The 26661-nt window shown below is 49.4% G+C and overlaps 1 protein-coding gene across 1 annotated transcript in view; it reads right to left on the reverse strand.

The window, feature by feature from the left end:
• The window catches only part of LOC116786776 (collagen alpha-1(VII) chain-like), a 114896-nt gene extending 88454 nt beyond the window's left edge, over positions 1 to 26442 (reverse strand). Inside the window, 20 exon segments of the mRNA XM_032687741.1 lie at positions 501 to 624; positions 1886 to 2025; positions 3422 to 3643; positions 3785 to 3931; positions 4962 to 5099; positions 6757 to 6906; positions 7861 to 7989; positions 9229 to 9387; positions 10709 to 10828; positions 11481 to 11627; positions 13682 to 13798; positions 15544 to 15699; positions 17840 to 17956; positions 18448 to 18589; positions 19458 to 19618; positions 20293 to 20463; positions 21517 to 21610; positions 22458 to 22617; positions 24590 to 24770; positions 26370 to 26442. Coding sequence (XP_032543632.1) covers positions 501 to 624; positions 1886 to 2025; positions 3422 to 3643; positions 3785 to 3931; positions 4962 to 5099; positions 6757 to 6906; positions 7861 to 7989; positions 9229 to 9387; positions 10709 to 10828; positions 11481 to 11627; positions 13682 to 13798; positions 15544 to 15699; positions 17840 to 17956; positions 18448 to 18589; positions 19458 to 19618; positions 20293 to 20463; positions 21517 to 21610; positions 22458 to 22617; positions 24590 to 24770; positions 26370 to 26442 — 2848 coding nt within the window.
• Between the last annotated feature and the right edge of the window lie 219 nt (positions 26443 to 26661).

The raw sequence follows: 26661 nt of genomic DNA on the forward strand, positions 1-26661 counted from the left end.
AACGAAGAAATATTTATAAAATAACGAAGAAATATTTATAGAATAATGGAGAAATATTTATAGAATAATGGAGAAATATATTTATATACTAATAAAGAAATATTTATAAAATTACAAAGAAATATTTATAAAATTATGAAGAAATATTTATAAAATTATGAAGAAATATTTATAAAATAATGAAGAAATATTTATATAATAATGGAGAAATATTTATAAAATTATGAAGAAATATTTATATAATAATGGAGAAGTATTTATAAAATAGAGGAGAAAACCCAGCAGTAAAATTAGGAGGTGGACAAAGGACCCCAGACTGGTTGGAAAGACCATCCCTGAAAACCAAGCTCGGCTCGTTCCTCCGCCCTCGAATTTTCGGGAGCAACTTTCCAACCGAGCCAATGGGATCCAAACCCTCGATTAAATGGGTTCAGAACATCCCAATAAAAGTTTTCCTTGGCCTCCAGCTCCTCTTGGGCCAGGGGTGTGACCCCCCCCACCTGTTTTGGTGTTGCCTCCGGTGTAGTTCAGCCCTTTGATGGCTCTCAGGGCCCCGTTCCGGTCGCGGTGCTGGTGGAAGTGAAAGGCTGCCCTGGGCTCCTCGCTGAACTGGGCAAGGGCCACCTGCCAAAAAAAAATAAAAATCACACACTCACAGAATCCAGCAGGTTGGAAAAGCCCTCTGAGATCATCCAGCCCAACCCTCCATCCGACCCTGCCGTGGTTCCCAGCCCGTGGCGCTGATGCCACATCCAGTCTGTCCTTAAACACCTCCAGGGATGGAGAATCCACCACTTCCCTGGGCAGCCCAAGGGTGCCCAGCACCTCCAGCTCAGTCTTTGGAGCACTTGGATTTCGTGGTCCACAGGCTGTGAGTACAGAACTGTTCCCTTCTCAGGGATGAGCAAAAAAAGGGGGAATATTCAAAATATTCAGGAGGAAAACACTTCTACTTCTACAGGGATTTTGATTCCTGTCTTTTTTTTGGTATCTCACGTGTCTTTGGAGCACTTGGACTCACAGGGGTGAGCAAAAAAGGGGAATATTCAGAAGGCAAACACCTCCAGGAAAACAGGGATTTTAATTCCTGTCTTTTTTTGGTGTCTTTGGAGCACTTGGAATTTGTGGTCCACAGAACTGCTCCCATTCCAGGGATGAGCAAAAAAGGGGGAATATTCAGAATATGCAGCAGGAAAACACCTGCAGGAAAAGAGGGATTTTAATTCCTGTCTTTTTTTGGTGTCTTTGGAGCACTTGGAATCTGTGGTCCATAAAACTGCTCCCATTGCAAGGATGAGCAAAAAAGAGGGAATATTCAGAAGGAAAACACCTCCAGGAAAACAAAGATTTTAATTCCTGTCTTTTTTTTGGTGACTTTGGAGCGCTTGGATTTCGTGGTCCACGACCTGTGAGTAGGGGGATGAGCAAAAAAGGGGGAATATTCAGAATATTCAGCAGGAAAACACCTCCAGGAAAACAGGGATTTTAATTCCTGTCTTTTTTTGGTGTCTCATGTGTCTTTGGAGCACTTGAACTCACAGGGGTGAGCAAAAAAAGGGGGAATATTCAGAATATTCAGAAGGAAAACACTTCTACGAAAACAGGGATTTTAATTCCTGTCTTTTTTTTTGGTGTCTTTGGAGCACTTGGACTTCGTGGTCCACAACCTGTGAGCACAGGGGTGAGCAAAAAAGAGGGAATATTCAGAATACTCAGAAGGAAAACACCTGCAGGAAAACAGGGATTTTAATTCCTGTCTTTTTTTTTGGTATCTCACGTGTCTTTGGAGCACTTGGATTCACAGGGATGAGCAAAAAAGGGGGAATATTCAGAATATCCAGTGGCAAAACCCCCTCAGGAAAAGGGAATAAAACCAAGTTCTTGCCTGTGTCCCTTGGGGGCCGATCTTCGGGAAGTAGGAAACGACCCGGAACAGGAAATCCTTCACTTTGTGGAAGTTGCTCGGCCCGATGCTCGAGGACTCGTCCACCAGGAACGCGACGTCCGCCCGGAGCTTCCCACAGACTGCGGGGGGAGAGAGGAATTCTGTGAGAAAGGGGGTCCCCAAAGAGGAAATCGGGGTTTTTTTTGGGGGTTCAGAGCAACTCAACAAACCCCAAAAGCTCTCGTGGTGCCGAGTGTTGGCGGTCGAACAGGCGGCACCTTCACCCCTGGGATTTATGGGGTTTGGGTTTTCCTCGTCTTCTCTACTCGAGGAATTCAGAGCAGTTTTGGGGGATTTATGGGGTTTGGGTCTTCCTTGTCTTCTCTACTAGAGGAATTCACAGCAGTTTTGGGGATTTATGGGATTTAGGGGGTTTACCTCTTCCCTGATATTTCCCACTCTCCCTACTTCAGGAATTCACAGCAGTTTTGGGGATTTATGGCATTTATAGGGTTTGGCTCTTCCCTGACATTTCCCACTCTCCCTATTCAAGGAATTAAGAACAGTTTTAGGATTTATGGGATTTATGGGGTTTGGTTTTTCCCTGACATTGCCCACTCTCCCTACTCAAGGAATTAAGAGCAGTTTGGGGGATTTATGGCATTTATAGGGTTTGGCTCTTCCCCAACATTACCCACTCTCCCTATTCAAGGAATTCAGAGCAGTATTGGGGATTTATGGCATTTATAGGGTTTGGCTCTTCCCTGACATTGCCTGTTCTCCCTACTCATGGAATTCAGAGTATTTTTTGGGATTTATGGGGTTTGGTTCTTCACTGATATTTCCCACTCTCCCTACTCAAGGAATTCACAGCAGTTTTGGGGATTTATGGGGTTTGACTCTTCCCTGACATTGCCCACTCTCCCTACTCAAGGAATTCAGAGCAGTTTTGGGGATTTATGGGATTTAGGGGGTTTGGCTCTTCCCTGACATTGCCCACTCTCTCTACTCAAGGAATTCAGAGCAGTTTGGGGGATTTATGGGATTTCTGGGGTTTGGCTCTTCCCTGGTTTTTCCCACTCTCCCTACTCAAGGAATTCAGAACAGGTTTGGGGATTTATGGGATTTTTGGGGTTTGGCTCTTCCCTGATAATTCCCACTCTCCCTACTCAAGGAATTCAGAGCATTTTTTGGGATTCATGTGGTTTGGTCTTCCCTGACGTTGCCCGCACTCCCTACTCAAGGAATCAAGAGCAGTTTTGGGGATTTATAGGATTTATGGGGTTTGGCTCTTCCCTAACATTGCCCACTCTCTATGCTCAAGGAATTCAGAGCAGTATTGGGGATTTATGGGATTTGGCTCTTCCCTGACATTGCCCACTCTCCCTACTCAAGGAATCAAGAGCAGATTGGGGATTTATGGGATTTATGGGGTTTGGTTCTTCCTTGTCTTCCTTACTCATGGAATCCAGAGTAGTTTTGGGGATTTATGGGATTTATGGGGTTTGGCTCTTCCCCAACATGGACACCACTCACTGGGCCCGGAGGGAGTTGTCAGCGGTGGGGACACGCCGGTGGTGGCCTGGGGGGTCTCTGGGCTCGGTGAGGACTTTGTGGTGGTGGCGGCCACTGGGAGAGGAGTGGTGGCCACTGGGAGAGGAGTGTCCCCCACACTGCCGGGAGCCATGGATGGAGTTCTCCTTGGATCCGGTGTCATCGGAGCCGCCGGAACGCTCGGCGGCTCTCCGGGAATTCCCACTAGAGAGGAAACACAAAAAGTGGGGTTGAAACCTCTTGGAAACCTGGAAAAGAGTCAGGAGGCGAGGATGGAAACGGCGCCGACACGGATCTCATGGATCCCACTCTCTTGGATCTTGGATCCGACGGTCCCGTACTCACAGGTTTTGGCCGTGAGGACCACGGGGGTTCCCTCCCGCCCTCGGATCATTCCGGACACGTGGATGGTGTAGGAGGTGCCCTCCTTCAGCTCGGGGATGGTGAAGGAAGCTGCCTCTGCCCCAACCAGCTGGGAGGATTCCAAGCCACCTAAGAGGAGACATCCCGAAAAAAAATTCCCCACAGGGTCATTTTGGAATTATCCAAAAAAACCTCCCTGGAGTCGTTTTGGAATCATCCAAAAAAAAAAAAACAACTCAGTGTCGTTTTGGAATTATCCAAAAATACCCCTCCCGGTGTTGTTTTCCCCTTCCTCAGCAAAGCCAATAATCCATAACTCATTTATGTGGGAAAAGGAAATTTGGGAATACACTCTAAACCCTCAGTTTGGAGGGACTGTTAAAGTGGGAATATCGGGGGAGACGTTTCTCCGCTTGTGTTTTTTGCACTTCAAAATGAACCTTTTCAGCTGGAAGGGAAAGATTTGAGGCTGGATCTTCCTTTTTTTAGGGGAAACCTGGTTTGCCAGGCCCTGTGGGGCTCCATGGAGTTCCTGGACTGCCTGGACCACCGGGAGAAAAGGTCACATCCCACATCAGATGTTCCCTGAATCCATCGGCCCAAGGGGGAGCTGAGAGCAGGGAGCCCAAGGAACAGCAGGGGGGAGTTGTGGGAAGGCAGGTTGGGATCTCCCAACATTCCTGGAGCAGCCAAACATTCCCAGAGGGAATTTCTCCCCCTCCTGGGGGCGGAGCTTTCCCCAAGGGAATGATCAATAATTCTTGTTCCAGCAGCTTCCTCACCCCAATCCTGTGGGACCTGGGCAGGGAGGGTAGAGCTGGTACCCAAGGTGTCCCCTGTGCTGCTGGAAGGGAACTGCTTGGATTTCCCAAATCCCATCCGGGCTCAGATCCAGTGGATCCCTTTGTTAGAGGCTAAAACTCGGCTCAGGGCTCAGCTCTGGGGCTTCAGCTGATCCCTGTAGACTCAGACCCCGCCTAGAGCTTGGGGAAAGGCTTAACTGAGCTGAACTGCTGGCTTTGGGGGTTCCTGGTGCTCTGGGCTCATCCCACACCTGACCAGGGGATTGGGATACGGAGGAATGGGGATACCGAGGGATGGGGATACCGAGGGATGGGGATATGGAGAGATCAGGATACCGAGGGGTCGGGATACTCACCGTTGGATGGCCCCCAGGATATCTTATAGTGAGTTATCCCAGGAAGCCTCTTCCAGGAGAGCTTCAAGCTGCTCCCGGCAGTGTCGGTGACCCTCAGGTCCTGGATGGGTTGGATGGGCTGGGATTCTGCAGGAGCGGCTGCAAAAAGGAACCGGAGGGAGATGGTTGAGGGAACAACCTCAAGGTGGAAGGGGGCAGAGCCACAGAACAAGGAATTCCCAAATCAAGGAGTTCCCAAAATCTCAAGACCCCAAGTTGGAAGAGGCAGAGCCACAAATCAAAGAATTCCCAAAACCCGAAGATCCCAAGTTGGAAGGGACAGAACCACAAATCAAGGAACTCCTAAATCAAGAAACTCCCAAAACCTGAAGACTCCGGGTTGGAAGAGGTAGAGCCACAAGTCAAGGAATTCTCACAACCTCAAGATCCCAAGTTGGAAGGGACAGAGCCACAAATAGAGGAATTCATAAATCAAGGAACTCCCAAATCAAGGAATTCCCAAAACCTCAAGACTCCAGGTTGGAAGAGGCAGAGCCACAAATCAAGGAATTCCCATATCAAGGAAATCCCAAAACCTCAAGACTCCAAGATGGAAGAGGCAGAGCCACAAGTCAAGGAATTCTCAAAATCTCAAGATCCCAAGTTGGAAAGGGTCAGAGCCACAAATCAAGGAACTCCTAAATCAAGGAACTCCCAAACCCTCAAGACTCCAGGTTGGAAGAGGCAGAGCCACAAGGAACTCCCAAATCAAGGAATTCCCAAAAACTCAAGACCCCAAGTTGGAAGGGACAGAACCACAAATAAAGGAATTCCCAAAACCTCAAGACCCCAAGTTGGAAGAGGCAGAGCCACAAATCAAAGAATTCCCAAAACCCGAAGATCCCAAGTTGGAAGGGACAGAACCACAAATCAAGGAACTCCTAAATCAAGAAACTCCCAAAACCTGAAGACTCCGGGTTGGAAGAGGTAGAGCCACAAGTCAAGGAATTCTCACAACCTCAAGATCCCAAGTTGGAAGGGACAGAGCCACAAATAGAGGAATTCATAAATCAAGGAACTCCCAAATCAAGGAATTCCCAAAACCTCAAGACTCCAGGTTGGAAGAGGCAGAGCCACAAATCAAGGAATTCCCATATCAAGGAAATCCCAAAACCTCAAGACTCCAAGATGGAAGAGGCAGAGCCACAAGTCAAGGAATTCTCAAAATCTCAAGATCCCAAGTTGGAAAGGGTCAGAGCCACAAATCAAGGAACTCCTAAATCAAGGAACTCCCAAACCCTCAAGACTCCAGGTTGGAAGAGGCAGAGCCACAAGGAACTCCCAAATCAAGGAATTCCCAAAAACTCAAGACCCCAAGTTGGAAGGGACAGAACCACAAATAAAGGAATTCCCAAAACCTCAAGACCCCAAGTTGGAAGAGGCAGAGCCACAAATCAAGGAATTCCCAAATTCTCAAGACCCCAGAGCCACAAATCAAGGAATTCCCAAATTCTCAAGACCCCAGAGCCACAAATCAAGGAATTCCCAAATTCTCAAGACCCCAGAGCCACAAATCAAGGAGTTCCCAAAACCCCAAGATCCCGAGTGGTGGTTGCAGAGAGGCTCCTCCATTCCTGGGATGGCTGTGGATAAACAACCCTGGGAACTGTGTTAATCCATCTGGGATTGCCCAACAAGCCGGAAGGACGTGTCCGCTCCCAGTCGTGGATTATTGGCACCAACCACCAGGGCTGCTCCAACCAGGAATCCAACCCTCCAATCCCAACCCCAGGAGGGTTTTCCCACCAGGACAAACCTGTGTGGTGGGTCAGGGTCACCTCTGGCCCCTCAGTCCGACCAAAAACAGCCCGAATTCCAACCCTGTACGGCGTGTCCGGTTCCAGGTGGTCGATCCGATGAGCCAACACTCTGCTGCCCAGGAGTTGGGTCTTGGCAACCTGCTTTCCTGGGGAAAAAAAGAGGGATATTTCAGAGCCTGGAGCTCTTCCTGGTGGCATCCCCTCCAAAGGAAATAGCCTTTGGAAGAGGCAGAGCTACAAATTGAGGAATTCCCCTAAAATCTGAAGATCGCAAGTTGGGAGGGGTAGAATTGCAATTTAAGGAATTCCCAAAACCTCAAGACCCCAAGTTTGGAAGAGGCAGAGCCACAAATCAAGGAATTCCCAAATCAAGGAATTCCCAAAACCTCAAGACCCCAAGTTGGAAGGGACAGAACTACAAATCAAGGAATTCCCAAAACCTGAAGATCCCAAGATGGAAGGGGCAGAGCCACAAATCAAGGAACTCCCAAAATCTCAAGTTGAGAGGGGCAGAATCACAATTCAAGGAATTTCCAAAACTTCAAGACCCCAAGTTCGGAGGGGTAAAATTCCAATTTAATGAATTCCCAAAACTTCAAGACCCCAAGTTGGGAGGGGCAGAGCCACAAATCAAGGAATTCCCAAATCAAGGAATTCCCAAAACCTCAAGACTCCAGGTTGGGGTAGAGCCACAAATCAAGGAACTCCCAAATCAAGGAATTCCCAAAACCTCAAGACCCAAAGTTAGAAGGGACAGAACCACAAATCAGTAAATTCCCAAAACTTTAAGACCCGAACGTGGGAGAGGCAAAATCCCAATTTAATGAATTCCCAAAACCTCAAGACCCCAATTTCGGAGGGGTAGAGTCACAAATAGAGGAACTCCCAAATCAAGGAACATCCCTGCACTTTCATTCCAGAGCTTTGGGGATTATTTCATAAACAAAGGAATCCGAGGAGAGAAGGAGCCGCCACCCACGGGACCGAGTTTTTCCACGGTGGGAGCTCAGGAGTTTGGGAAGGCGGCTCCTGGGGTTTGGGAAGGCGGCTCCTGGGGTTTGGGAAGGTGGCTCCTGGGGTCACCCCCTTTCCCTACTCACCTTTTCCCGCTCCCACGGGGCTCCAGGTGACTCGGAATTTGGTGGCAGCTGCTGTGGCCCCCCAGGCCAAGGACAGGCTGGTGCTGGTGAGGGACATCACCCTGAAGTTGGGGACGGAGCCCAGGGGAGCTGCAAGGTGAGCACAAGGTTAGTTCCCCAATTCCCATCCAACAGGGCTCCTCATTGGCATTGGGATGAGGCCAAAATTATCCCAAAAGGTTCAATTTGCTTCTCCTTGGTGTCTCCTCATCCTCACTTGGAGAGTGTATTATCTATATGATACATATTATATATTATATGCATTATATATTAATATCTAATAGATATTAAATATATATCAAATATTTATTAAATAATATATATTATATATACAATATATACAATGTACATTATATATATAAATATTTAATATATTAATATATCTAATATATCTTAAATATATATAAATACATATTATGTAATATATATCATATTATATATAATATATATAAAATATATCTAATGTAAATATATATTAGATATATAATAAATATATATTATATACACAATACATATAATGTACATTACATATATTAATATCTAATATATATTAATATATCTAATATATATAAAATATATAAAAATATTATGTAATATATATCATATTATATATCTAATATATACTAAATATATATAATATGAATACATATTATATACACAACATATCTTATATATCATATATATAACATATACCACTATATATCATATATATAATATATATCATTATATATCATATATATAATATATATCATTATATATCATATATATCTTATATACATGATCTATATAAATATCTACTATATATTAATATATCTAATATATATTAAATAAAATACAGTAAATATAATTTATTAAATCATTAATTAAATTATTAATTATGAAATATAATTCAATTTACTTTATTACATATATATTAAATATAGACTATATATATTAAATGTATCACATAATACATATTACATATCATTTATAATTTGCATAATATAATATATTTATCAATAAATTTATCTATATTTATAGATCTCTTTATATAGAGATATAAATATATATATTTATATATATATATAAATAAATCTGAATATTTGCCACTTTTAAGTTGTACAAAGATACAAAGGGACAAAGTCGTGCAAAGGTTCTAATTCCACCCATAGAATCCTTGGGACATAAACCAGGGATAAATCCCGGGGCTGGGCTTGGATCCAGCTGCTCTCAGGCTCCTCTTGGAGAAGGAATTTGGGAAGCTGGGGGGGAGGGTCCTTTGTTCTCCTCGGCATCTCCTGAAATTCCCACTGAGCCGCAGAAATTCCGGGAATGCCCTGTTGGACTCACCCGTCCTGGCCGAGGTGCTGATCCCGGGGCCCTCCGCGGATCCGAAGAGCACGGACACGGAGATCATGTACTCGGTGTCGGGAGCCAGGGCACGGAGCTGCTGGGATGTCACCAACCTGCCCAGGGTCAGGTGGCGGGGACGGTCCTTGCCAAAGAATTCTGGGAAGAGGAAACAGGACGGGGGGGGTGGTCTTTGCCAGAGAACTCTTGGGAAGAGGGAATGGGATGGTCTTTGCCAAAGAGTTCTTGGGAAGACGAAATAAAATCGGAGAGGGTGGGATAGTCTTGGCCAAAGAATTCTTGGGAAGAGGAGATGATAGGATGGTCTTTGCCAAAGAATTCTTGGGAAGAGGAGATGATAGGATGGTCTTGGCCAAAGAATTCTTGGGAAGAGCAGATGATAGGATGGTCTTGGCCAAAGAATTCTTGGGAAGAGGAGATGATAGGATGGTCTTTGCCAAAGAATTCTTGGGAAGAGGAGATGATAGGATGGTCTTGGCCAAAGAATTCTTGGGAAGAGCAAATAGGATAGGGTGGGATGGTCTTTGCCAATGAATTTTTGGGAAGAGGAAATAAAATAGGAGAAGGTAGGATGGTCTTTGCCAAAGGATTCTTGGGAAGAGAAAACAGGAGTGGGTAGGATGTTCTTTGCCAAGGAATTCTTGGGAAGAGGAAATAAAATAGGAGAGGGTGGGATGGTCTTTGCCAAAGAATCCTTGGGAAGAAGAAATGGGAGAAGGTTCTTTCCAAAGAATTCTTGGGAAGAGGAAACGGGAGAAGGTTCTTTGCCAAAGAATTCTTGGGAAGAGGAAACGGGAGAAGGTTCTTTGCCAAAGAATTCTTGGAAAGAGGAAACGGGAGAAGGTTCTTTGCCAAAGAATTCTTGGGAAGAGGAAACGGGAGAAGGTTCTTTGCCAAAGAATTCTTGGAAAGAGGAAACAGGAGAAGGTTCTTTGCCAAAGAATTCTTGGGAAGAGGAAACAGGAGAAGGTTCTTTCCAAAGAATTCTTGGGAAGAGGAAACAGGAGAAGGTTCTTTCCAAAGAACTCCTGGGAAGAGGAAACAGGAGAAGGTTCTTTGCCAAAGAACTCTTGGGAAGAGGAAATAGGGAAGGGTGGGATGGTCTTTGGCAAAGAACTCTTGGGAAGACGAAATAAAACAGGAGAGAATAAAGACTGAAGAGTCTGGGAAGAATCTTGGAAGTCTTTTCCAAGCTCAGTGATTCCGTGACAGCCCTGTGTGCGCTGGGGCAAGGGAGGAGAGTTTTCCTGTGGATGTTTATTTGGGAATTTTAATGGGTAAAGTTACCAAAGCCCCCGGAAGCCGCACCCGGGGCTTCACTTCGTGCCCTGAAATTGTGGGAGAGGCTGCTCAGAGCGGTGAAGGAGCGGGACCTGCCCCTACTCCCTCATCCCTGAGGTTCTCCCACGTTCCAGGAGGAGTTGGAGGTGGTTCAGGCTGGAAGGGAGATGGATCTTACCTGGGGTAGGACCCCAAGCCACTCTGTAGCCAGTGGCTCCAGCGACGGAATCCCAGGAGAGCAGGAGGCTGTTGGTGGAAATCTCGCTCACGTTCAGCATCCGGACGGTGCTCGAGGCCACTGCGGGAGAGAAGAGTCACCCACTTGGATCCAGGTCCCAACAGCTTCCAAAAAAATAGGACAGGGTGGGGTGGTCTTTGCCAAAGAATTCTTGGGAAGAGGAAACAGGAGAAGGTCCTTTCCAAAGAACTCTTGGGAAGAGGAAACAGGAGAAATTTCTTTCCGAAGAACTCTTGGGAAGAGGAAATAGGAGAAGGTTCTTTCCAAAGAACTCTTGGGAAGAGGGAATAGGAGAAGGTTATTTCCAAAGAACTCTTGGGAAGAGGGAATAGGATGGTCTTTGCCAAAGAACTCTTGGGAAGAGAAAATAGGAGAGGGTGGGATGGTCTCCCAAAACTCCTGAAAGGACTTCAGGAGAACAACTGTCTATCCCAAATCCTGCCCAGGCCACAGAAGGGCTTTGCCATGGGATGAGGACAGGATGGAGCACCACGATGGGACTGGCTCCAAGCCTGGTGAGATCCGGTCGCCACATCCCGGGGAAATGCATCCCAAAACATTCCCAGTGTAGCAAGCAAAGGTAACTCCAAGACAGATAAGAGGTAACAAGTAGAGTGGTGGCTGCAAATTCCAGCACAGCCTGACCCCCACCCCGTGTGTCTGTGAGGGCTGGATCCCGATCCCAATCCCACCCCTCCTGCAGGACACTCACCCGTCGTCGCGTTCCCGCTCCGCACCGGTCCCTCGACATTCCCGAAGATGGGGTTGATGGTGACCGTGTATTCCACGCCGGGATGCAGCCCCTGGATCATGTAGTGGCTGTAGGTGCTGCTGAGGTTCACGTCCTGGATGCTGCCCTCTGGGAAGGGAAAGGGGGTTGGGTTCCCTTGGGATGGATCAAGGAGGACCATCATCCTGGGGTGACCTCCCTTGGGAAGGGAAGGCAGGAATAACCCAGGGAATCCTTATTGATCACCAACAGATCAAGGCAAGTCAGAGCTTTGCAGGAGAGAGGGAATAAATCAGGTAAAAACCCACAACTGGCACTGTGGGTGGTCCCACAAGTGGTCCCTCAGCACCAATCCCTCGACATTCCCAAGGGATACAGCCCCTGGATCATGGAGTGGCTGTAGGTGCTGCAACATCCACATCCTGGATGCTGCCCTCTGGGAAGGGAAAGGCTGTTTGGGTTCCCTTGGGACGGATCAAGGAGGACCATCCTTGGGAAGGGAAGGCAGGAATAACCAACCCAGGGAAACCTCACTGGTCACCAACGGATCAAGGCAAGTCAGGGCTTTGCAGGATAGAGGGAATAAATCCCATAAAACCCATCAATGGGCACATCTGGGGGGGGTGAGCTATCCCAAAAGAGCGTCCACGCTCTGGGTGACTCCATGCTGGGATCATCTTGCCTTTCCCCCCCGGAGCCAAATGACTCCTCAAACCCCGTTTTCTCCTTCCATTTAATCCTCGTTGGGGCCTAAACCCGGTTCAGTTAAACCTCCCAGCACGGCAGGAGAAGAGCTAAAGTCTAATCCCTGTTTCCCAGGGGCCGGAAGGTGCCGGCAGCAGCAGGATGTGGGGATTTTGGGGAAGGGGAAGATGCCTTTTCCAGTTCGGACACTGGAGGGTGCCACATTCCCATCTTCTGCTCCCTGAGCCCCATCCCCCTTTTCCCACCTCCCTCTGGAGCCGCTCCCACAGCTCGGACCGTTTATATTTATTTAATCACCGTCTTAATAATCAAAGAAATATAAAATTAAACCCTTCCAGAGCTTTGGGATGGGTAGAAAGTGCCCGGATCCCGACATCCCTGCATCCCTAATGCACGGCCCTGGGATGGGGAGGGGATCCAGAGGCCAGAGTGGGCTGCCCCTTGGGATTTTAGCACGCCTGGAACTGGGATTAACTGGTACCAGATTAACGAGAAAATCCAGACTGGAAGGGATGTGCCCTTCCTGCTTCATCTGAGGGTGCCCCTATCCCAAAAATATTCCTGGTTAGGCACACATGCTCCGTTCCCAGCTGAGATATTAAACACAAGCTGGGAAACCAGCTGGATTTTGAGGCGTGCCATGGGGTTTTTTTCCAGAGGGAAGTGGATTGCAAAGCAATAAAAGCAGTTTTATGTCTTCCCCATAAAGATTTTTCCCCTCCTGGTGACCTTTTTGGAGCTGTTCTCCAACCAAACCATCCCCAACTCTCCACGTGGGAGACGTCTCCTTGTATCCCAACCAGGAGGGAATGTGCTGGTTATTCCAAGCCTGGTGTCCTGACATCCCATCTCAGCCCTGAGCCAGGGAAATACCCACCTCCCAAGGTCAAAAAAATGCCATCACCCCCAAATTTCTGACTCTGCAACAACCCCAAAAACCTGTTTGGGTTCAGGGCAGGGGGAGAAGAAGCTCCAGCTGCAAACTCAGATCCGGCTCCAAACACCCAAATCTCCCTAAAAAATGAGGATTGTGGGGATGAAGGGAAGTTTAGTGCCACAGAGAGAACAGAAATAACCACGAGCACTTCCAGTCTGTTCCCCAAAAAGAGGGGTGATCCCGAAGCTCGGGGTGACCCCCAAAGCTGAGGGTGTGACGCGCAGTTCCCGAGGGAGCGTTTTCCCAGCTTTAACCCCTTCCCAAGGCTACCCCAGCTCCGGGAAATCCCACACTAATCCCATGGAACGAGGCTGTGGATCCATCAGCCCGCTTTATGAGCGGGAATTGTTGCATCCAGGACCATTTCCCACCGAATTCCACGGCAGAACTCCCCGTTGGAAGCTGCCGGTTGAGAACTCCACACCCAAAAAAACCTGATTTCCTCTTTCCACGGTTGGACAACGAATATGCTGGTTCTTCCAATGCCTTCCCAGCTCCCTTTTCTCCACCCCCTGCATCCATCCCCATCCCTGTGTCCCACCTGCTGATGTCCAGGTGAGCCTGTATCCCGTCGCTCCCCGGACCGGGCTCCACCTCGCCTGGAGCGTGTCCGTGGTTTCGTTCTGCAGCCAGAGGTTTTCCACAGGCAGGAGCTTCACTGGAAGGAGAACAGCGAAGAGAAACCACTTGTCAGAGGGAGGACTTTGCTGGCTCTGGTGGGAGAACCAGAACCAGCCTCAGTTGTCTGAGGGAAATCCCTGGGAAAGAGGAGTCGGGTGGGATTCGGGCTCCTCTCCCAGGGAACGAGGGACAGGGCGAGAGGAAACGGCCTCAGGTTGTGCCAGAGGAGGTTTAGATTGGATATTTGGGGTGATTTCCTTGTGGAAAGGGTGGTCAGGCATTGGAAGGGGTAGAGTCCCCATCCCTGGTGGGATTTCGAATCCCTGTGGATGTGGCACTCGGGGACAAGGGGCAGTGGTGGAGGAACGGTTGGATTCCATGATCTCAGAGGGCTTTTCCAGCCTTAATGATTCCGTGGGAGGGATCTCCAGGGTGTCCTGGCCTGCCTGAGAGGTGGAAACCCAACCTGTGATTGCTCCAGGTCAGAGGTCTCCGGCCACCAACCTCATCCAAGGGGCAAAACCAAGGCCGGGCAGAGCCCAGACCTCCCTCCCAAGCTGTGGCAGGATAGATCCATCCTGCCAAGACCTAAAATCCAACCAGGTCATTGTGCAGGATCAACTGTTGGAGCCTCGTTAGTTGTGTCCTTGTTAATTATGCTAAAATCACCCTGGTTCATCTACTTTTGGATACACACGTCCTGCTTTTGGAAGTCTGATGGGACAGATAAGCTGGGAGCTGGCCTGGAGTCCATCATTTCATACCAGAAAAGTCCAGGCAGGTTCTTCTGATATCACCCTTCTTGAGGTGGAGGTGTGGAGATTCATGGAATTGTGGAATCAGCTGGGTTGGAAAAGCCCTCTGAGATCATCCAGCCCAACCCTTGATCCAACCCCGCCGTGGTTCCCAGCCCATGGCACTGATGCCACATCCAGTCTGTCCTTAAAAACCTCCAGGGATGGAGAATCCACCCTGTCCCTGGGTAGCCCAAGGGTGTCCAGCACCTCCAGCTCAGCGTGAGGCTGTTGGGATAACAGTAGCCCAAAATTTACCCCAAAATTTAGCCCAAAACCTTGTTGGTGTGATGGGCCACCTTCCCCCATGGATCAGGTCTCAGTTCCACATTGAGATGTTGAGGGGTTTGATGTGAACACCCGGAGCTGAACCGCGTTGTTACCAAACCCTGGAGCCAAACAACCTCCAAAAAAGGGGCTGAAGAATCCCAGAATCAGCTGGGTTGGAAAAGCCCTCTGAGATCATCCAGCCCAACCCTTGATCCAACCCCGCCATGGTTCCCAGCCCATGGCACTGATGCCACATCCAGTCTGTCCTTAAACACCTCCAGGGATGGAAAAATCCACCCCTCCCTGGGCAGCCCATTCCAATGGCTGAGCACTCTCCATGGGAAAACACTCCTTCCTGATGTCCAACCTGCCCCTGCCCTGGCACAGCTCGAGGTTGTGCTTTGTTCCTCTTTTACCCTCTATTATCCTCTAAAAAGTAGATTTTTAGCGTTTATATTGTGTAATAAATAAATAATAAAATAAATAAATAAATAAATAAAATAAGCTCTTTTGTCTGATCATTTACATAAAATAAACTCTTAATTTACATTAAAAAAATTTCTCATTTTGCCATCATTAAAACCCATGGGATAAAAGCAATTCCATCGCACCTCTTATAACTCCTTAAACTCAAACCTGGCGATTCCTTGGATTTAACGCAACCCTGGGTTAAAACTGGGTTTAGCTGCACCAAGGCCTGGCTTTTCCATGCCCTTACCTGTCCTGCCCAGGGCGGCCACGGGCTGGCTGGGTCCCTGGGGGTGCACGGCGTAGAGGATGACCTTGTATTCCCTGTCCTCCTGCAGGTTGTCCAGAATGTGGGAGGAGATGTCGCCCCGAAGGACCTGCTCGTAGGTCAGGCCTGGTCTGTTGGCTGCAAAGACAAGGAGAAGGGGGATGAGGGAGGCTTATCCTGAATCCTGCAGGGATGACTCTGTGATATGGAGAAAAAAGAAAAAGGAAAAAAGGAAAAAAGGAAAAAGGAAAAAGGAAAAAGGAAAAAGGAAAAAGGAAAAAGGAAAAAGGAAAAAGGAAAAAGGAAAAAGGAAAAAGGAAAAAGGAAAAAGGAAAAAGGAAAAAGGAAAAAGGAAAAAGGAAAAAAGGAAAAAGGAAAAAGGAAAAAATGAGGACGAGAAAAAGAAAAGAGAAAAAAGAAAAGAGAAAAAAGAAAAGAGAAAAAAGAAAAGAGAAAAAAGAAAAGAGAAAAAAGAAAAGAGAAAAAAGAAAAAAGGCAAAAAAGGAAAAGAGGAAAGGAGGAAAGGAGGAAAGGAGGAAAGGAGGAAAGGAGGAAAGGAGGAAAGGAGGAAAGGAAAAAATAAAAGACAAAAAGAAAAAAGGAAAAAGAAAAAAGAAAAAAGGAAAGAAAAAAGAAAAAAGGAAAGAAAAAAGAAAAAAGGAAAGAAAAAAGAAAAAAAGAAAAAAAGAAAAAAGGAAAGAAAAAAGAAAAAAGGAAAGAAAAAAGAAAAAAGAAAGAAAAAGAAAAAAGAAAAAAGAAAAAAGCAAGAAAGAATAAACAATAAAAGAAAAAATAAACAAAGAAAAAAGAAAAAAGAAAAAAATAAAAAAATAAAAAATAAAAAAATAAAAAAATAAAAAAATAAAAAAATAAAAAAAGAAAAAAATAAAAAAAGAAAAAAAGAAAAAAAGAAAAAAAGAAAAAAAGAAAAAAGAAAAAAAGAAAAAAAGAAAAAAGGAAAGAAAAAAGAAAAAAGGAAAAGGAAAAAACGGGGCCGAGAAAAAGAAAAGAGAAAAAAGAAAAGGATAAAAAAAAAACAAAACAGGAAAAATAAAAAGGAAGAAAAAGAAAATAGGAGGAGAAAAAAAAGAAAAAACAGGAAAAGTAAAAAAAGAAAATAAACAGGGAAAAAGGAAAGAAAAAAAAAAGAAAAGAAGTGGGAAAAAGCCACAGCATCACCCCACCTGCTCCAAACTCCAAAGGAAACATCTCCTTGTTCTTCCAAACAAAGTCCTTTGAAGGACTTTTCTCCTCTCTCCTGGAGGAACCACATTGTCTGGACAACCTGGACTCCTTCCAGAGTCGTGTCAGGAGCCAACAGCACCTTTCCTGCCCTTGGCTCACTGCTCCAGGATCAAGGAGAAAGGGGATGGTGGAGCCTTCCCAAATCCCATGGTGATGATTGGTGTTTCCACCACGGAGATGGTTGGTGTTTCCCAAACCCATTGATGCTGCTGAGAGTTGTGTCCGTGGCTCAAACTCCACAAATCCGTGGTGTCCCAGCCCTTCAGGTCCCACAGAAACATCCACACATCCCAGAGGTAAGTGTGGGGGCATCCCAAAGGCTTGGACTCACCCCACATTCCCACCAAAGCCAGGATGAAGCAGGAAAACCATCGGGGTGTGACCAGGTACCCCCACCTTCTCTAAAGGAAACATCTCCTTGTTCTCCAAAACAAAGTCCTTCAAAGGACTTTTCTCCTCTCTCCTGGAGGAACCACATTGTCTGGACAACCTGGACTCCTTCCAGAGTTGTGCCAGGAGCCAACAGCACCTTTCCTGCCCTTGACTCACTGCTCCAGGATCAAGGAGAAAGGGGATGGTGGAGCCTTCCCAAATCCCATGGTGATGATTCCACCACATGGAGATGGTTGGTGTTTCCCAAACCCATTGATGCTGCTGAGAGTTGTGTCCGTGGCTCAAACTCCACAAATCCGTGGTGTCCCAGCCCTTCAGGTCCCACAGAAATATCCAAACATCCCAGAGGTGAGTGTGGGGCATCCCAAAGGCTTGGACTCATCTCACATCCCCACCAAAGTCAGGATGAAGCAGGAAAACCATTGGGATGCGACAAGGCAGCCACAGCATCACCCCCACCTCCTCCAAAGGAAACATCTCCAAAAGAAAGTCCTTCAAAGGACTTTTCTCCTCTCTCATTGTCTGGACAACCTGGACTCCTTCCAGAGTCGTGCCAGGAGCCAACAGCACCTTTCCCGCCCTTGGCTCGTCGCTCTTTCCAAAGGGAAGGCCATGGAATGTCACCAAAGCGTGGACTCACCCCTGGGGATGTAGATCTTGTAGCCCTCCAGTTTTCCCGGGGGAGGGGTCCAGGCCACCTTCAGGCTGAAAGGTCCTTCTTCCACCACCCGGAAGTTGGTGACAGGGGGAATGGGAGCTTCAGGACACGGGAAGGGAGGGAACATGTCATGCCACGAGGGAGTGCCAGGGGAAAGATCCTTGGGAAATCTTCAGGGATAGAGGGGCAAAAAGAGGGAGCGGCAGCAGCTCTCCCTCAGCTGTTTCCTTGGAACCAGTGATCCCCCTCCGACCTTCCAGGGATTGTCAAGGGATCCCTGAAGGATGATTTTTAAGGTTGCTTTCCTGAAATTTCCTCCTTTCCTTTCCTGGAATTTCCTTATTTCCTTTTCCCTTCCCCAACCTTCCCGTCTCCCTTCCCTTCCCCAACCTTCCCATCTCCCTTCCCTTCCCCAACCTTCCCGTCTCCCTTCCCTTCCCCAACCTTCCCGTCTCCCTTCCCTTCCCCAACCTTCCCGTCTCCCTTCCCTTTTTCCCTTCCCTTCCCAAACCTTCGTTTTTCCCTTGCCCTGGATTTGGGGTGGGATTTTCCCTGTTCCCACCCTGGGAGGATGAGGAGGACCCACTCACTTGTTTTCCCTTTGGCAGTCGCCAGTTCTCCGAGGGCGTCTCCGTTGGTGTCTCCATAGGTGGCCCTCACGGTGAGGACATACTTGGTGCTGGGCCTCAGGCCTGTCACCAGCAGGGTGTTGGTGTCACCTCCCACCTCCAGCTGTCACATGGGGGACAAGGGATGTCATCCCACCGCCGGGGCGGGAGAAGGTGCCGGGCTGGGAAGAGCTCGAGATAACACTTTGGGAGGTCGCTTGTTAAAACACGCGGACACTGGGATGCGGGAGTGGGATCTGGGGTCATGCTGACACGGGACAAGGGGAAGGGGATGCACGGACACAGGGGAAGGGAAGGTTTGGGAAGGGAAGGGAAGATTTGGGAAGGGGGAGGGAGAAGGGGGAGGAGAAAAAGGATAGGTTTCAGAAGGTTTGGGAAGGGACACTGGGAACTCCGACCCCACACTGGGAACTCCACCTAATCATTGGGAACTCAGCACTGGGAGCTCTGACCCAACACTGGGAACTCTGACCCAACACTGGGAACTCTGACCCAACACTGGGAACAGAAAATCAACACCGGGAACAGAAAATCAACACCGGGAACAGAAAATCAACACCGGGAACAGAAAATCAACACCGGGAACAGAAAATCAACACCGGGAACAGAAAATCTACACTGGGAACAGAAAATCTACACTGGGAACAGAAAATCTACACTGGGAACAGAAAATCTACACTGGGAACAGAAAATCTACAATGGGAACTCCACCTAATCATTGGGAACTCAGCACTGGGAGCTCCGACCCAACACTGGGAACTCAGCCTAATCATTGGGAACTCTCATTCAGCCCTGGGAACTCCCACCTGACACTGGGAACTCCCACCTGACACTGGGAACTCCCACCTGACACTGGGAACTCCCACCCAGCCCTGGGAACTCAACCTAATCATTGGAAACTCAACACTTGGAGCTCCGACCCGGCCCTGGGAGCTCTGACTGTTGCTCTGCCCGACGGGAACGCCGCCCACCTCCCGCTGCTCCTCTGGATCCGGCTGCCCCGAGGGCAGCAGCGGGTGGACACGGACACGGTATCCCATCACCTTCCCAGTGGCCGGAATCCAGGTGAGCCGCAGGGAGCTGTGGTCGTGCTCGCTCACCCGCAGGTCCCGCGGGCCCAGGATCTTCTCAGCTGCCAGAGAAAAAAGGGAAGGGCTTTGGTTTGGAGCATGGGAAGTTCATGGATGGAGTCAAGATCTCATCCCTTCGGAAATCATCTCATCTCCTTGGAAATCCCTTTGGAGGTCTCCTCCCTTTGGAAATCCCTTTGGAGATCTCCTCCCTTTGGAAATCCCTTTGGAGATCTCCTCCCTTTGGAAATCCCTTTGGAGATCTCCTCCCTTTGGAAATCCCTTTGGAGATCTCCTCCCTTTGGAAATCCCTTTGGAGATCTCCTCCCTTTGGAAATCCCTTTGGAGATCTCCTCCCTTTGGAAATCCCTTTGGAGATCTCCTCCCTTTGGAAATCCCTTTGGAGATCTCCTCCCTTTGGAGATCTCTTGACCTAGAGTTCACCAGGATAATCCCATGACGAAACCCTCCACTGCTGTCCCTACCCCTTGCCACTCCTTTGGTTTGATCCAGCCCATTCCCAGGATCTGAAATCACTAAAAAACCATGGAGAAGCAGCCACAAGACCCGGAGGACCTCAATCCCAAAGCAGCAGCTGCTCCTCCAGGATCATCCAACCCCTAAAGCTCCGTCGCGACAAACGGAAGGGATGCGGGAGCTCTGTCTCTTCGGAGGCACTTCCAGGAACTGGGAAGGGGCATATGGAAAGCAGGATGAAGGGAAAACCTGGACACACCTTGCGTGGTCTTGACAGGCCGCGGTGGCTCCGAGGCGACAAAGCAAAGCCTCCGGGAGAGTTTGGGGCCCACAGAGGGGAGCAGCTGGAAATCCTCCACGTGGAGCACGTGCTCCGCCGCCGGCTCCGAGGCGATCCCGCTCAGCTCCTTCCTGTCGGCATCCTTGATTCCTAAGGGGAGGAAAAAAAGGGGGGAAGGAGGTCGTCAAACAGCGCCCATGGAGCAGGTCGGGAATTGGGAAGGAGGAGGAACATGGTGGACTTGGAGCTGGACACGGATTTTGGAGTCATGGTGCTTGTGGAGGAGGAATGGGACAAGGAATGGGAGCTCCAGCTGGATGTGGGAGGAAGAGGAAGAGGAAGCCTCTTCCATATGGTAAAAGAGGGAAAGCTGTTCTCCAGAGGGGTGGAAGAGATTCCACAGGATGTCTGGGTGCTGATGGGATGAGAGGTGGAAAGGTCTCTTAGGGTGGGGAGTGAAAAGGTGTATGGTAGGATCCAGCCTCATCCTTCCCATTGGATATAGAAGAGACAGTTCAGGATCCAAACTCACCCTTCCCATTGGATCCAGAGGAGACAGTTCAGGATCCAAACTCATCCTTCCCATTGGATCCAGAGGAGACATTTGAGGATCCAGCCTCACCCTTCCCATTGGATCCAGAGGAGACACTTCAGGATTCAAAGTCATCCTTCCCGTTGGATCCAGAAGAGACATTTCCGGATCCAGCCTCACCCTTCCCATTGGATCCAGAGACATTTCAGAATCCAGCCTCATCCTTCCCATTGGATCCAAAGACATTTCAGGATCCAGCCTCACCCTTCGCATTGGATATAGAGGAGACAGTTCAGGATCCAAACTCACCCTTCCCATTGGATCCAGAGACATTTCAGGATTCAGCCTCGCCCTTCCCATTGGATCCAGAGGAGACATTTGAGGATCCAGCCTCACTCTTCCCATTGGATCCAGAGACATTTCAGGATCCAGCCTCACCCTTCCCATTGGATCCAGAGGCATTTCAGGATCCAGCCTCACCCTTCACATTGGATATAGAGGAGACAGTTCAGGATCCAGCCTCACCCTTCCCATTGGATCCAGAGACATTTCAGGAACCAGCAATTTTTGGCAGGAAGGGGGGGTCGTGCCTGAGGAATATTCCGCGGGGAGTGGAGTGCTGGTGCACACACAGTTTTCCATGGATCAGTATTCCATGGATCCATACATACCCACAGCAAACACCGTCACCCCCAGATCCTGCAGGGCCTGGGCTTCGGCTTCCACGGAATCGCTGGATTTCCCATCCGTGATCAAAACAACCACCTGCGGGAATAGGGGGAGGACAAAACAGGGAAGGAAAGGGAAACATGAGGAATTCCTGAGGATTTCACACCGGGAGCCAGGCTTTGGATGGAATTCCTGTCCTGAGATTAAATCCCGAGAGGACCCAACACCTCCAGGATAATTCCCAGGGAATCAGCTTCCAGGAGCTCCGCCTGTGTCCCAGCACTGCATTCCAGGAATTTCAGGATCCAGCCTCACCATTCCCATTCAATCCAGAGGAGACAGTTCAGGATCCAGCCTCATCCTTTCCATTGGATCCAGAGGAGACAGTTCAGGATCCAGCTGAAACTATGTCCAACTCAGGAATCCAACTCAGCATTCCCAGACCTTCCACTGCTTCCCGCTCAGCATTCCCAGACCTTCCACTGCTTCCCGCTCAGCATTCCCAGACCTTCCACTGCTTCCCGCTCAGCATTCCCAGACCTTCCACTGCTTCCCGCTCAGCATTCCCAGACCTTCCACTGCTTCCCGCTCAGCATTCCCAGACCTTCCACTGCTTCCCGCTCAGCATTCCCAGACCTTCCACTGCTTCCCGCTCAGCATTCCCAGACCTTCCACTGCTTCCCAGTCAGCATTCCCAGACCTTCCACTGCTTCCCAATCAGCATTCCCAGACCTTGCACTACTTCCAGCTGAGCATTCCCAGACCTTCAACTACTTCCAGATCAGCATTCCCAGACTTTAAAGAACTTCCAGCTCCAGGACTCCAAACAGGCCACACCTCCCACGTGTGGGTCTTGGAGCAAAGGCGAACGTGGATTCCATGCCTTGGGATAACGGAGCCGGAGGTGTGATCCCCACCCCGGGAATTCCCAGGAATATCCCACCTTTGCCGCCTCCTCTCTCCACGTGTCCGGCCGGGACAGGATCCGGGTGGCGAAAGCCAGGGCTGCTCCCGTCCTCAGGCTGCTGCTTCCCAGGGACGGATCCGGAATTCCAGCCAGCTTTTCCCTGACGGTCGCGGGGTCTGTGAGCTCGATGCTCATCCTGGGAATGAGGAATGGCGGGATAAGGAGCGAGGAAACGCGGTGAGGATAAAGAATAATGGAATGAGAAGCAATAACGTGGATGTTTAGTTGGCGTTTTCCCAGAGAAGCTGTGGCTGCCCCTGGATCCCTGGAAGTGTCCAAGGCCAGGTTGGAGCAACCTGGGATAGTGGGAGGTGTTGGGATTGGAACTGGATGAGCTTAACATCCCTTCCGACCCCAGCCCTGCTGTGATTCCAGGATTCCATTCCCCTCTCCACCCCAGGGAGCGCAGGGAAGGAGCCCCAGAGCCCCGTGATCCTAAAACCCCAATCTGACCAAAACCAGGAATCCCAAATTTGGGGGCTGGGGAACTTCTTGGAGTCGGGATAAACCCCAACCTCCCAGCCCTCTGGAGCTCCGGGGGGAAGGCGAGTACCTCGAGAGGATGGGGATGGGTCAGCTCTAGAGCCGTGGGGACATGGTTGGACATCTGGACTTACAGGGCTGTAGGAACCCCACAGGAGCTGGTTATGGTGCAGGAAGGACTGACCCACCTTGGTTTCTCCCCATGGCCAAGCACCTCAAGGTGTTGACAGTGCTCAGAGTTGAACCCTCAGCTCAAGAGGTTGAACCCTTGCTCAGGAACTCAATCATGGGGACATTGTTGCCCATCTTGGGTTCCAGGTCTGTAGGAACCCTACAGGAGCTGTTGAGGGGGAGGAAGGACAGACCCACCTTGGTTCCTCCCCGTGGCCAAGCACCTTGGGATGCTGGTGACTCTGGTGAGGGTTTAACCCTTGCTCAAGAACTCAACCATAAGGACATAGTTGCTCATCTTGAGTTATGGGGCTGTAGGAACCCCACAGGAGCTGCTGGAGGTGGAGACAGGACTGACTCACCTTGGTTCCTCCCCATGGCCAAGCACCTGTAGAGTCTGAGGGGTCAATTCTTGAACCATGGGGTCATGGTTGGTCACAGAAGGTTCCAGGGCTGTATGAACCCTACAGGAGCTGCTGAGGTGGAAGAAGGACTGACCCACCTCGTTTCCTCCCCATGGCCAAGCACCTCAGGGTGCTGGTGACTGCTGAAGGTTGAACCCTCGGCTCAAGAGGTTGAACCCTTGCTCAGAAACTCAACCATGGGGACATTGTTGCCCATCTTGAGTTACGGGGCTGTAGGAACCCTACAGGAACTGATGATGGTGGAGGAAGGACTGACCCAACTTGGTTCCTCCCCGTGGCCAAGAACCTGTAGGGTCTGAGGGTTAAACTCTTGAGCCATGGGGTCATGGTTGCCCACAGAGGGTTCCAGGGCTTGTAGGAACCCTACAGGAGCTGCTGGAAGGGAAGGAAGGACGGACCCACATTGGTTTCTCCCTGTGGTCAAGCACCTGTAGGGTCTGAGGGTTCAGCTCTTGAGCCATGGGGACATTGTTGGCCATCTGGACTTACAGGGCTGTAGGAACCCTACAGGAGCTGGTGAAGATAAACCACCTTGGTTTATCCCCATGGTCAAGAAACTCAAGGTGCTGGTGACATTGGTGAGGGTTCAACTCTTGAACCATGGGGTCATGGTTGGCCACAGAGATTATAGGGCTGTAGGAACCTTACGGGAGCTGCTGGAGGTGGAGACAGGACTGACCCACCTTGGTTCATCCCCGTGGCCAAGCACCTCGAGGTGCTGGTGGTACTCAGGGTTGAACCCTCAGCTCAAGAGGTTGAACCCTTGCTCAGAAACTCAACCATGGGGTCATGGTTGCCCATCTTGGGTTCCAGGGCTGTAGGAACCCTACAGGAGCTGGTGATGGCGGAAGAAGGACAGACCCACCTTGGTTCCTCCCCATGGCCAAGCACCTCGAGGTGCAGGTGGTTGAACCCTTGCTCAGGAACTCAACCCTTGCTCCAGAACTCAAGCCATGGTTGCCCCCAGAGGGTTCCAGGGCTGTAGGAACCCCACAGAAGCTGCTGGAGGGGGAGGAAGGACAGACCCACCTTGGTTCCTCCCCGTAGAGCACTGCTCCCATCCGGATCCCTCCTTTCCCCATTCCTGGGTTCTCCAAGGAACGCGCTGTGCTGTCGACGAAGTCCTGGAGCAGCTGGGAGCTCTCCCTGCCCACGCCCTGGGATTGTCCCACGAGGAACAGAACGTCGGCCAGCTCTGCTGTCCTGCAGGCTGAGAGGGAGGAGAGGGGTAGGGAGGCTCATCCCACCCTTTGGAATGAGCTAGGGAGCAGGGAAACCCCCCTATGGAGACTCGCGAGCTCCCAGGATTCCACAGCGAGGGAAGGGAGGCAGAGGTGGGATAAAGTGGATAATCAGGAGTTTCCCACAGCAACAGGATTTATTTCCCTCTAATTCCTCATTTTCATGTTCTCACCCAGGAAAAGTTTCCCGTCCAGGGATGCCCCTGGATCCCTGGAATTGTCCCAGGCCAGGTTGGATGGGGCTTGTGGGTAATCAGGAGCTTCCCAGAGCAACAGGATTCATTTCCCTCTAATTCCTCATTTACATGTTCTCACCCAGGCAAAGTTTCCCATCTGGGATGCCCCTGGATCCCTGGAATTGTCCAAGGTTAGGTTGGATGGGGCTTGTGAGTAATCAGGAGCTTCCCACAGCAACAGGATTTGTTGTCCTTAATTTCCCCCTAATTCCTCCTTTTCATGTTCTCACCCAGGCAAAGTTTCCCATCTAGGGATGCCCCTGGATTCCTGGAATTGTCCCAGGCCAGGTTGGATGGGGCTTGTGAGTAATCAGGAGCTTCCCACAGCAACAGGATTTGTTGCCCTTAATTTCCCCCTAATTCCTCATTTTCATGTTCTCACCCAGGCAAAGTTTCCCATCCAGGGATGCCCCTGGATCCCTGGAATTGTCCCAGGTCGGGTTGGATGGGGCTCATGGGCAATCAGGGGCTTCCTAGAGTAACAGGATTCATTTCCCCCTAATTCCTCATTTTCATGTTCTCATCCAGGAAATTTTCCCATCCAGAGATGCCCCTGGATCCCTGGAATTATCCAAAGTCAGGTTGGATGGAACTCATGGGTAATCAGAAGCTTCCCAAAGCAACAGGATTTGTTGTCCTTAATTTCCCCCTAATTCCTCATTTTCCTGTATCCATGCCAGGAGCAGGATCAGAGGCAGGAAAAGGAGCAGAGTCCTAATTTCCTCATAAATCCCAATCCCTGATTTTTGAGACCAGCTCAGGTGCTCTGTTATCCACAGAATCCCAACTAAAAGGATCCTATGGAAAAGTCAAAGGGAGCAGCACTGCAGCTCCACCCTGGGAACATCCATGGGTGTATCCATGCCAGGAGCAGGATCAGAGGCAGGAAAAGGAGCAGAGCCCTGATTTCCCAGAAATCCTAATCCCTGATTTTTGAGACCAGCTCGGGTGCTCCGTTATCCACATAATCCCAATTTAAAGGATCCTATGGAGAAGTCAAAGGCAGTAGCACTGCAGCTCCATCCTGGGATCATCCATGAGTGTATCCATGCCAGGAGCAGGATCAGAGGCAGGAAAAGGAGCAGAGCCCTGATTTCCCATAAATCCTAATCCCTGCCTTTTGGGACCAGCTCAGGTGCTCCATATTATCCACAGAATCCCAACTAAAAGGATCCTATGGAAAAGCCAAAGGCAGCAGCACTGCAGCTCCACCCTGGGATCATCCCTGGGTGTATCCATGGCATGAGCTCCTTGGAAAAGGCCTTTTCCTCCCTGATGCGTCCCACCACCCCCACCAAGGTGCTGCATTCCCGGTCTCCCACTTTTCCATACCTTCATGGGCGGCCCCAGCTCCGTAGGGCAGCACAGCCAGGGCCAGCACCACGATCCGGGCACACAGCAACATTTCCCTTGGGAAGAAGCTCCTTCTGGATTCCTGGGATCAGCCCAGAGCCTGGGAAGTCGTTCATCTGCGGGGAAAAAAGAGGATTTATAGCTGCAGGTTTGGAGTGGCAAGAGGAGCTTTTCCTCAGCTCATCCTGGTTTAAAAAAATGGGCATTGAAGTCCATAAATCCCGGAATTCCTTCCCCTTTGCCCATCCTGGGGAATGCTCAGCTTTGCTCC

The sequence above is a fragment of the Chiroxiphia lanceolata genome, chromosome 5, assembly GCF_009829145.1.
Source record: "Chiroxiphia lanceolata isolate bChiLan1 chromosome 5, bChiLan1.pri, whole genome shotgun sequence".
NCBI classification, from domain to species: Eukaryota; Metazoa; Chordata; class Aves; order Passeriformes; family Pipridae; genus Chiroxiphia; species Chiroxiphia lanceolata.